General features: G+C 49.8%; 1 protein-coding gene across 1 annotated transcript in view; it reads left to right on the top strand.

The window, feature by feature from the left end:
• The first annotated feature begins 4,972 nt into the window (after nucleotides 1-4,972).
• The window catches only part of LOC144828923 (nuclear receptor subfamily 1 group D member 2-like), a 58,779-nt gene continuing 51,328 nt past the window's right edge, over nucleotides 4,973-12,423 (top strand). Inside the window, exon 1 of the mRNA XM_078687566.1 lies at nucleotides 4,973-5,661. Coding sequence (XP_078543692.1) covers nucleotides 5,646-5,661 — 16 coding nt within the window. The 5' untranslated portion in view covers nucleotides 4,973-5,645. The remainder of the gene's footprint in view (nucleotides 5,662-12,423) is intronic.

Below are 12,423 nucleotides of genomic sequence, written 5' to 3'. Positions count from 1 at the left end.
CTATTCCCCCTCAAGCATTTATTACTGCTATTCATGCTCACTCATGCATGGGCAGGGCTGCATTCTGGAGAGTAGGAGGTATTGTCTTCAGACTCTGTTGATCAAGGCCCAAAAACCCTGACAAGGGTTTCTTGTTTTCTGTGTAAAAGTGAAGGAGGCAAGATGGAGAAATGTAAGCTAATGAACTCCCACCAATGGGGACTCATGTCCACACCATCTACCACCAGTACAGTAAAAGTATGTGCACATTTCTCAAACGGTGAGTGGGACTCAGTAATTGGGATGGAAAGAAATCTGTTCCTCATAGCGGTACCTTCAATTAGGCAAAACTATTTACCCTGTGTTGTCACAAATGAGATGAATTTGTACTTGAAGTACTGGTGCAACATCTAGGTGATCAGAAAAAGCCCGTAGGATACTATTCCTCTGCTTGAGACCCTGTAGCAGCAGGGCTACCTTCATGCCTCCACTTGATACTCGTTGCTGCCCACCTTGTAGAAGCCTCTGAAAATATTGTATTGAGATCTACTATGATTGGGGCTATTTCCCATTCCATTGTTGCTCTCCACCTCACTACCAAGACCCAACACCTTTCCACTGAGAGGTTGCTCCGATACAAAATACTTTTATTTTCTCCTCTCATATCATCCTGGTCTTCTACCCCACTCTAAACCTCACATCTCTAATGACTGGCGAGGAGAACTACGTGAATGTCCTGTAGTACCCAAATATATGACAAAGACCGCATTGATCTTACAGCTGCTCTTATTCAAAACTGGGAATTCATTTGTGGTGGATCGTGCCCTAGAAATGATGGAGGTGAGTTTCTAATCAGATAACTGTATGAATAATATATCAAGCTGCCTACCCAATATGAAATCTGCCCAGGTTGCTAAGCGTGCTGCCATCACCAGAGATGATATCCTTGCTGAGAAAAAGAGTGTAACAGCGTTCAAAGACTCAAAGTATGTGCATTCAGAATCGTGCACGATGTTGGCCTTTTAAGAAACCTACTGAGCCCTTTACTTTTACTGCTCAGGTTTGCAGCTGTTAAATGTGCTGCTCACCAAAACTCTCTTGGTGTATTTTCTCAGGGAAATACCCTTGCTGATTCTGCTCCTAAAGAAGCTGCTTTAGCTTTAAACAACGAAGATGCTATGCATGTTGTACAGAGCTATTGACTTCCTATATTGCCTCTTTAAAAAATCTGTCTTTGTTAGAGGAGTAAGCCTCAGAAGTCCATACATTACACTGGGGAAAGCAGAATTGTACAAGAGACCCAAAAGGCATATGGAGAAACAGCTCAGGTCCTATGGTCACACTGGCATTTCTGCTCCCGAACCTTGCACAGTTGTACCAAGGAGGGGCCGAAGTTGGAAGGGACACTATGATTTGTGCCACTGCAACCCAGTGGTATGCATCCTTCTTTCTTTCTATTGTCCAAAACTATTCCCACTCCTGTGTCATCTACCATTCTCACAAAATTGGTAAGGGGATCTAGACCACCCCAACCACCTCCTTGTGGTCTGCTCGACCTTATTTCCCTCTTCACTGTCATCTTCTGTGTCCACAATGAGGACTTAGATTTCTGCATCGGGGACATTGATCCACTGCGCCTCTCATCCTGGGGCTATGGTGACCTCCCTCACAGCCAGTTGCTGGTGTAGCTCTTGGAGAGCTAACTGAATTTCCAGGTTTGACTTCCCCATGGTGCCACCCATGTCATCACTGGAGTCAAAGGTGATGTACTTGTCGTCCTGTTTCTCAGCTTGGGAGGTGATGAGCTTCTTTTTGGTGGTGGTGTAGAAGTCCCCCTTCCTTTGCCTTTTCCTGCCCGACCATGCAGGGTTTTGGTCCGTCCCAAATTCCTCATCTGCTGGCATTGCTTCTAACTCCCGATGGGCTTCCGTTACTGGTGCGTCACGAGATGCTCAGTCCTTGGATGGTCCCTGTTGCATCTGCATTCGCAGTTGGGGGGCGCTGGGTCCACCACTGTAGCTGGTTCCACTTTGGGGTTTGCTATTGCCTATGTCTCCTCTGGGTCGGGCCCTGTTCTTTTTTGGCCCTTCAAGGCCAGTCCTTTTGGAGAGCCATTCCTGGTTGGTTCTGGTTTCTTCTGCACTTCCTCCCTTGCATCCTCCAGGAGGGCAATCACCTAGGTGTTGGCGACTGGGTCCATCATCAGTGTGGGGGTCTTTGGGGTTGGGGCTCTGGCTGCCGCGTAGGTCCTCGGCCTGTCTGACTTGGGGCATCACTAATAGGTGTGGCCTTCTCCTCCACAGAAGTTGCACATCTTCTTGCCGGTGCCTCGCTCGCTTTGTGTTTGGCCTTCTTGCAGATCCTGCAGAACTTCTCTGGAAAGTCTTTTTCTCATGTGTCCCACTGCCTGGCAATTTCTATAGGTGAAGGGTTGTTCTGGGTACCCGATCTTGCCCTCGTCAGCTCCCAAGTAGAAGCTTGCCAGATGTCTCAGTACGTCCCTTCCTGCAAGGCGTTTGTGGAGGTTGAAGATTGCTTGCCAGGTCGTGTTCCATATGCCTCTTTTGTCTCTGACCCTGGTGGGTCCTTTCATGAGGGTGCCGTATCTCTGGCGAAGTGATGCGATGTCTCAATCTGGGATGTGGGGGTATGTCATCTCCACTGTTACCCTCTTCTCTGTTGATGTTGACTCCCATTCTGCAGTCCATTGGAAGAACTCCCAGTACTTTCTGTACAGGCCTTGGGTGACAAAGCTTACAAGGAAAATCCATCCTGAGGATGAAGCTTGGCAGCTCAGCACCTCTCCTTCTGGGATCCCTGTTGGTTTGATGACCACATCTAGGAATAGGTCTCTATCTAGCTTGGGCCCCTGCTTGACTTTCAATTCCCATGGCATAACCTGGGCATGTCTGCGGGTGAGATTCTACCCACTGAAGGGTTCGGAGGCATTCCTGTCTAGTCTCCTCCTCGCTCTTCCCTTTGCCCCCTGGTTTGGCAGCTGTGGGGTTTCAGGCGTCCCCTACTTAGTCCCTGGTGCCTTCTGGTCAATAGACTTTCCAGCATTGGTGCTTACTTTTTGGGGGGGGGGGTCTGCCTTACTCGCCGCCTTGCTGCCCTCCACAAAGGAGGTTGGGGGTGGGCTCTGGGGTGTCCACTGGGGGTATGCCTTCAATACTGGCACCATTTTCGATATCTTCAACCACCAGGGCTTAGGTACTACCTGTGGCTATCAGGGTCTCTCTGGGTTGACCTGGGGATTGCTGGTTTGCATGCAGGTGATACCTGACCTGTACCATCTAGCAGGCAGCAATGGCCTGCTGTGCAAAAAACATTGCCTAAGCACTCCCAACCGCTAAGGTGAAGGTTATAGGCGTTTCCACCTAAGCATAGCTCCCCTCATCAGAGGTCTGGGTGCTTGACAGTCCTGTGACAATGTTAGGAGGGTTGTTAAGCCTCCAACCTATATCGACCCAAACACTAGGAAAGATAGAGGGAGCGCAATGTTACCAAGCTCTAGGAGCTGACCACAGGGTCTTCTGGGTTTCTACTCTGCCCCCTTAGTGAGTAAACTGTCACCAGCACACTGGTGTCCTTCCTCCACCTCAGGGCACAAGTCCTAAATAAAGAAGTGGGGGGGACGCTCACAGACAGGAAGTGACGTCACGACCGGAAGTGACGTCACGAAAGGCAAAAACCTAGAAGTGGGGGGATGCTCAAATACGTGAAGTGACGGCACGACCGGAAGTGTCGTCACGAAAAGGAAAAAACCTGTTAACATAGGTATGTGTTTAATAGTTGGTGTAGCGCTTTTGCAAAGGGGGGACGCCATCCACCCATTGGTTGAAGATCTCGGCGTCTATTGGGTACCCTGGCAACGGCGAACCTGGTAGGTGAAGGGGCGTGGTGACCGGCGTGGTGTCCTGCGGCAGTCCGAGAAACTTCCGATTTCAGCCATCCACCCGGAAATGCATTGTTTACTTTGAGCGCGCTCCTATTTTGTAAGGGTGGGCGCAGTTTTGATTGAAAATGGTGGACGGCGTTTTGATTTAGCAGGGTGGACGGCGTCCATCCTGGAAAACCCTCGAAAATAAGTGGGGGGGTGCCGTCCACCCGCGTGGTACCCCGACTCGTGCCCTGCTCCACCTTCTTAAAAGGCAGCGGGCCCTTTTCCGAAAATGTACATACATTTGCAAATACGAAGCAGATTTACTTCGCTCAAAATTCAAGGACGTAGATCCAGAAATGATCACGTTTACTTCCACTTAACAGCGGTTTCAACTAATAAGAACAGATAACACACTTGAGCTTAGCTAAAAGGCCGAGAAGCCAGTCTGGGCACTAGGCCTCAAGTAAGCAGGAACTGGCTATTGACCTCTCAGAAGAGAAAAAAAAATGTCTCTTGTCCACAGAAGTTGCTCGGACCTTCTGTTGGCATGTATGGTAATTTTAACAGTGCCAATCAACCCTTCACTTCAGTTTCTGTACGTTTCTCTAAAACATGTTGCACCAAGAGCTGTGTGTGGAGACACGTTGTGCAGAATCGTTGGGGCCTCTGCCTGGTGCAAGCCTCATTCTGCTTTGTAGTGGGCGTCCTGGTGTGTAAATAGGCCACGCTAAGCTCTCAGTAACATCACATAACAGAAAAGCCGCATGAGGCGCCGGGTCAGAGCTTCCCTCATCCCGGCGCGTAACATCACCCGACGGTTCATATTTTAATAATGTCGGGAGCCGAGCTCACGGTAGTAAATGGTTGGAGGACGGGGGCAGTTGCGCGTCTCCCTCTAAGCCCCCCCCCCCCCCCCCCAGGGGCTTCTCTGGCGCATTACAACCCCCGCATATCCGAGGCCGCTCGCTCCACACCGCGGCTGCCGAGGCCGAGCCTGCTCGGTGCATTTCCTCACTCGGCGCGCGCTGTATTTACTCGCCGCCGCCCCTCCCCCGGCACATGTGCCTGTGCAAGCTGAGCTCATCGCTCCCGTGTGAAATGTGTGTCAGTGGGCCAGGCGGTCACATGCCGCCGACACGAGCGAGCTGATACTGCAGCGGCTGCCAGCGCCGCCCGCGGGCACACACACACGGGAGGACGGAAGGAGGCCGGGCGCCGCATATATACACCGCGCCGAGCGCCGCCGCGCCACTGCAGCCAGCGCCTCCACGCCGTCCGGACACGTACTCTGCGTGCGTGCGTACGTGCGTGCACCGACCCTGCTGCCAGGTGCGGAGCAGCCTGCCCACGCACACGTGAACGTACCACCGTCGCCGCGCATCCACCCAGCCTGGACAGGGCACACTGGCATCCGACGAGCGGGGGCACCTGGCATAGAGGGCAGGGCATCTGCAAGAGACCCCCGGTTCATATCGAGCCACCTGCAGGGCCTGGCGTGTCTCGCTGCGTGCTTTCAAGCCCTTCTGCTCGGTATCCGGAACCATCACTTGTGGTTACATTAGGCTCGGCGCCTATGCGGTGGCACGTGGGTGCTGCGCTGCACTTCCTGCCGTTGGCACCCCTGAACCCCGGCCTCTTCTGACGCCTGCCCTGCCACCCTCCGGAGCCACCACTGGACCCGACTCTCGCTCGGCGGCACCCCGGGCCCTGGCGGGTCATCCTTGGCGTCGCTGCCGGGAGTGAGGAGCGTCCTGCCAGCCGCGGAGCCGGCAAGGAGGCGATGGACGGCAGCCCAGGTAGGGGTGTCTTCATGTCTCTGCAGCTGGGCTGGGGGGCGAGCCGGCAGTACCAGGCTCTCTGCCCACGCTTCACGATGGGCATCGTAGCATGCCGCAGGGGTAGTGCTGTTAGGGACGGCAGTTTATGATAACGTATATTGTATTTTATAACAAATTGGAGCGCTATGAAGAAACATAAAGCAGCACGCAGGTGCTTTTTAAAACACACCAATGCCGAGATCTGAAGCTCTGCATCACGTTGCGACCCTGTGCCAGCTGAACTGCCTCATTTGCCCCGTTGTTAAACACAGAGGTTTAAGCCTAGGGCTCGGGAGTCTTGACTGGCAGGGAGTCCACGGTGCCCCAGGGCCCTCCAAGGTGCCACGGATGGCAGCTAGCCATGCGTGCTGTCCTGACACTGGGTGTCCTGTGGCAAGGCGCGTCTGGTACCAGGGGGAACAGATGCTGCGGAAGGCGGCCTCCTCTGCGGTGCCAAGCGAGGGCCCTCGATGCCCTGGGCATGTGGCAGGTTGCAGACAGGTAGCCTTGAAAACCCTTTGCCTTGCGGGCGCCTGCCACCAGCGGGGGCTGCTTTTGACATAAAATGTGGTGAAAAAGAGCTGGTCACTCCCAAGGGGGGCTGCACATGTGCCTTCCTTAAATAGAGACTGGGGTTTATTCTAGCTCCCGACCCACGCCCACTGCTCGGGCTCCGTAGGGGCACCAACGGCTGGCATGAGAGAAAATGAGTAAAATGGAGTTTATTATAGGCACGGGCGAGGGGGGGGGGGGGGGTAAATTGGTTTTCGCCAGGGTGTGAGGAGATGGGAGCGGCGTGCCCGCAAAGGGTTGGGGAGGTATTTGTAAAGGGCATTCCTGTTGGCAGAGGGATGTATATCCGGAGGGAGCTGGGTACATGGTGTCACTGCGGCTCGGGGTGCAGGCGGCACGGCAGGAGACAGCCGAGGTGCGGGCAGGGCGCGCCCCCGGCGGCGGTACCAGCAGCCGCAGCTCTACGTGTGATTCACACCTCGAGTGTAAAGTCTTGAGGGAAAGCTTCCTGGCCTCGCGGTTCCTAGAGAGCGCGCGCAGGGTAGAAGGGCACTGTACAGCGAGGGCACCTGACACTAGCAGTGCAGGGCAGAAGTGACTGCTAGGGCACTGCAAGGATACAGCCTCTACCTGGAGGCGCTGCAGCGAGAGAGTAACCACAAGAGACACTGCAGGAGATAGTAAATGCCAGAGGCATCCATGACATTTGTGGGACTGGAGGAACTTATTACTGTTCGAGGCACTACATGTCTCTGGACAGCATTAGTGACTGCAGAGCAGACAGTGATGGTGATATTTACCAGTGGTAGTGACTCTCGGACGCGAGGGAGCTGTCTCAAGGGATGTATGCGGAAATTAGGACTTTTTTGCAATACATGGAGTCCTAGGATAAACTCCTGGATGTTTGGGGGATCTGTTATGTACCTCACTTGGCAGGTCGGGATGGTCTCTTCCCATGAAGAGGAGAGTCAGTACTGATTTGCATAAGGCAGGTCTCCGTCTAGAGTGGCACAGTGGGCGAAAAATGATAGTTCGATGGTACTCAAGAGCGATTGCCAGTATTTGCAAGCATTCCTCTCATCACCTTTTGTGAGTTTGGTTATGGAAGTCAAGTCCCATTTTGGTGGTCTATGAATTCTTGGGACTTTATGGGGTATTTGGAGTTGCGTGTGTGACTTTATGGTGTGTGTACACTTATTTGAAAGTAGTAGCGATTAGGTTCTTCAGACTATGATTATGCACAGTAAGAGAAATGTCCTCCTGAGACAATATGGGGACCGAAACTCATATGTCATCCTCTGGGTTTTCACCCTTATTGAATTTAGAACTTGCTTGATCACAGCAGTCGTGAAGAGAAGTTTGAACGTCTTCTGTTACCAGTCTGCAAATGTTTTAAATTCTGATTATCATGGTGCTCTGGATATCAGGAGCACCCAACTCGCCAAGGAAAGGTTTTTATTCCTGTATATATTGAGTTGTGCGGGCACTGGAAAAGAATGTAGCCCAATCTCCTATTGCACATGTTCAAGTTCTAAGGTGGTAACTCCCCCTGCTCCTGATACTGTGATGGCAGACATGAGAGCACATGTAGACAATGTATGCTGGATTCTAGTACACACAAGACTCCAGTTCAAAATGCTCTGCTTCACATCGAAAGTTTTCATGGGATTAGCCTCGAGCTTGTAGTGAAGAAATTCTCCCATTTCAGCTTGAAGTGTGCCATGCAGCCAGTTTCACTGCGACTACTGCAGGACAAAAACTTGAATACATAGCAAGTGAGCGGCTGCCTTCCCAGAATTAGCTCCAGCTCCCAGGCACACTCATGGACCTGGTAGCAGCCGAGGATCATTTGATCTTTCTTAAAAAGCTTCTGACTTTGCTCTTCCTACTGAATTCCAGGGTGGTGAACGCACCAGTTCAATCTAGAGCTCAGTTTTTTTCTGCGCCCTACGGCCACTTCAGTGGTATGTGGCGCAATATAAATAGCTTTCATACTAATAAATTGGGTAATAGTAAAGCCGACTATCTGTGTCGCTTAAAGGTAGCACAAACTGTGGTATGAAGCAAGATACTATTATTGTCCTCACCAAGAAGACATTTTTAGGGTTCAAAGTGAACTTTTGGCGTCACTCATGTTTAACAGTTAGATAGATGCCTTTAAGCACATAACAAACACAAGTCCAAGAAGAGAATTTCCAATTGTTGTTGGTATTCAGATTTTTCGTTACACAAACATCCCAGTCTAGCCATTCAGTTGTTTGGTTTTAACCAACACATGTGTGGAAGTTTGGCCTGGTATATGATGTCCACTAATTAAAGTGGGCACCGTGCATCTGTCCAAACAACACTTATGGTGATTTAAGAAGTCAAAGATAGCCTTAGAAATCTATCCAAGTGGTAGCCTTGGAGAGCAGCCTTCAGTCTTAGTCTTGAAGGAATGTTAAGCAGCTTCTTTTACCAGAATGTAACCTTAATGTATTGGTTAAATGAAAGGAGAACCACACAGTAGTTACAAAAATATGTCTTTATTGTTATAACACTCCTTGAATACCTCTTAGTATCTGCTACATGCAGATAAACACAAAGCACACAATACTGTAGCACAGAAACAAATGTAAGTAGCACTAATACACAGTGGGCTCTGGGGGGGGGGGGACCATATACTAAAATAGTGGTATAAGGACCACGATTCGAGTCAAGACAATGTCTAGGTAAGCCCTTTTGTACCCATGGGAGAGGGTTGGAGAGATTCAGGAGACCCACCCAGGAAGGGTCAGGACAGTAGGGAGGATACTCCCTTGTCCTTTGTCCAGTTTCGCTCCAGAGCAGGAGCCAACGGCTCCCAGGACTGGTTTGAACTGGACTATGCACAGGGACACCAAGTGTGCCCCAGATGCAGACTTTCAGGCACTTTGAAATTGCACCCACCGAGCCTCAATACACTAAATCCTGTCTGGGAAGTGGTCACACCTCCCTGTGACAGGATGCCTATTGTCCTGCCTTACCCTGCTCGAGCTTGGCTCAGCAGCAGGGGGGCAGAAGTGTGTCTCTGGTCGGCAGCAACCATTTTGTACTGCCCGGGTCGAGAAGGCTGGTACAAGGAAGACCCGTAACCCCACGAAGCTTGCTTCAGAAGGGTGGAATCATACCTCCCACACCGGTTACCGATGTGGAGGTATGAATCCAAGGTGTTTGATACCAAACACAACATGTTTTGTTGCAGCCGTTTTCGAGATAGCATTTACAGCGAGGTTATAATGCACCTCTACCTATATGTCTGGCTGCGTCCCAGACAAACCAGGAGAATGGTCTCCAAAGGCTTCAGAGGGGCTCTGCTCACGCAGGGGCACACTCTCACGTAAAATCCAGCACCCTGCCTTAAGGATTGTCAAGGCCTGTAAGAGGGGTGACTGATAGGTTTTAAGTGTAGTGACCTATAGATATAGTAAACCTATATCTAAAGTAAGTAGTTCATGCACCATCTTACACAGGCTGCAAGGGCAGGTCTGTAGTTCCATGTTGCTTGGCCTCTCATGGTTGGCATAATACATGCTTCAGCCCAATGGAGGCCTCTGGGGTACCTATGATAAGCAGGATCCAAGTCACCCTAGTCAAAAACTAGCAAAACACCAGGCAAAAAGTGGGGTAACCATGCAATCAGATCCTACCTTCCTACAACATGTTTCGTCAACAGACTCCATAAGAGCTGTCTAATTCTAAGCTCAAGTTATCCAATTTCTAAGACTGTTTATCACTGTCCGGTATCCGGACATATCATCAAGTCAATTTTCCATATACAGTAGTTGTCCTCTACAATGTCTTGCTGAAAGAGAGTGCTCAAATTCAGCTACACCCACAACTGGACCTTAAATGTACAATCGTTATAATTGTTGTACAATTGTTGTAAATGTACGTGTCCGATTGCCGGTGTAGCTGAATTTGAGTACACTCTTTCAACAAGACATTTTATAAAACAAGACTGTAATTGGAATTTAGGATTTGATGCTATATCATGATTTTGTAGAATGATAAACATCCTAAGTGATTGCATAACTTGTGCTCAGAATTGGATTGCCCTGGTGAAGTCTTTTGACGAAACACATGTTGGCAAAACCGAAACAACTGAATGGCTTGGCTGGAATAACTGAATAAAGTACAGTCAGAATACCAACAACGATTGACACTTCTATCCTTGGACTGATATATATGTGTGTTGTGTGCTCGAGGGTATCTGTTTAACTTGGGACCTCTTTTACCTTTGTGGAGTGTTGAGTAGCCGCCCCTTCCATCTTGCGTGGTACCTTACTTATGGAACTTGGTTTGATTATGGCCTGATTGTGCGTCGACGTAATCTTCCTAGCTACTGGACACTTGGCAACTTTTGATAGACAGCTCATACAGACATCCATGGCCAACGGGATGGGATATAGGAACCTGCAGGACAAGCCCTAGGATACAATTGTGACAGCTGGGACAAACTGTGCTGATTTCTTTTGTTCAGTTGTGCACCACTCACTTGCGTTGGTAAAGGGTGCTTTAGGAACATTTTGAAATAAATAAACATAATAATTTAGCCTGCTTCCTATGCTAATATTACCATGCTCTATGTTGGCCCTCCAGCTTACAGGTTGGCCGTTTTCAGGACCTGCATGATACATGGAATTCTCTTTCGCAGGAGATCGATTACAAGCTTTTAGCAGGGGGTGGTGGATATTCTCTGACAGAAGGACCTGGTTGATTCCCCTTTAGCAGGAGGTCAACATGCTCCCTTTAGCAGGACCTGATTAGTTCCTCTTTAGCAGGTGCTGACCCATGCCCCATTTAGCAGGAAGTGACTGATCTCTCTTTAGAAGGAGCTTACTGATGCCTCCATCACCGTTCCTCCACCAGTGGCCACGGTACACTGAAGGCCTCGTGCCAGCACTCTGGAGTGGAGTTTGCTGGCTGTGGTTCGCAGAAAGATACCCTATAATATTGGGGTCAGGTCTGGGTGGAAAGCAGCGCCCCTTCGTGGCTTATTTTTTAAATCAGCCATTTCTATTCACAAGATTACGCTGGGGGATTGGAAAGTCGACCCGCCATGAGGGGAATATTTTTATCCAATTCACTAATCAGTCGTTAATGAGGGCTTAGGGCGACTCGGATGGTGTAGGTGGGGATTATCACAAAGAAGCAAAAGATGAATGGACGGGGGAGGAGAGGTCAGAGGCAAGCATCAGACGGGAGACGGAAAGAAGTAAAGGTCTGCAGTCCAAATGAGAGCACTTGTTACAGAGGAGTGGGGGGGGGGGCAGAGGACACTGGCTCTAGAGGGAAGATATGGTTCCAGAGAGGACCGATTCTTCTAGAAGAGCAGTGGTTCTAGAATGGAGCGCCTGTTCCAAAGGGGAGAAGGATGGTACTGGTTCTAGAGGAGAGATTTTATTCTAGATGGGGGCGCTGGTTCCACAGGGGAGTGCTGTTTCTAGAGCAGTCAGCTGGCGGCATGGATAAGTGTTAAACCAGCAGCTCTATATGAGTCCAGATGAGAGCACCGGTCCCACATGGGTGACCCGATTCCAGAGGAACCTTTCATTCCACAGGAAAGCTCTAACATCAAACAGACACTCTGAATTCTGAAGAAAGCTAAACTGCCTATTGGGAGCCCTGATTCCAGAGGAGCCTCTAATTCCAGAGGGAAGAACAACTTGTACAATGGAGTGCTTGTTCCAGGAACCCTTGGTTACCCTAGTGTAACCAGGAGATCCCAGATGATGAAGCATCTCACCTCGGTGAGTGATGGGAATCTGTCCTCCTTTTAGGATGTCCCTTTTCCTTCTACTTTGACACTGTTGTAGTTTCTTCACAAACATTGGTCTATGAGATCACTACTACCTGACATTCAATTTGAATTTATGTAAGGCTTCCTGGGCCCTGTAGACCCGTGGATCTTTTATAGTGTTATGCTTGTTCTAGGAACCCCTGATTTCGGAGGGAAGTTCTAAATGCAAATATGAGCCCTGATTCCAGAGGAATTTCTGATTGCAAAGTGAAGAGCTGATTGTAAATAGGAGCTCTGATTCCAGAGGGAACATTTGGTTGCAAATCAGAATTCTAATTTTAGGGGAATACTTTCATTCCTGATTGGACCTTTTGAATCCAGAGAAGATAGTAATAAAATATACGTTTTTTATGTGGCAGCCCCCACTGTGCATTTGTTTTTTCTAAGCCTTGGAAATAAGTCCGTTT

Source organism: Lissotriton helveticus, chromosome 1_1 (assembly GCF_964261635.1).
Source record: "Lissotriton helveticus chromosome 1_1, aLisHel1.1, whole genome shotgun sequence".
Classification (NCBI taxonomy): domain Eukaryota; kingdom Metazoa; phylum Chordata; class Amphibia; order Caudata; family Salamandridae; genus Lissotriton; species Lissotriton helveticus.
Note: the sequence above shows the minus strand (reverse complement) of the source record. Positions and strands in the feature narration are given on the sequence as shown.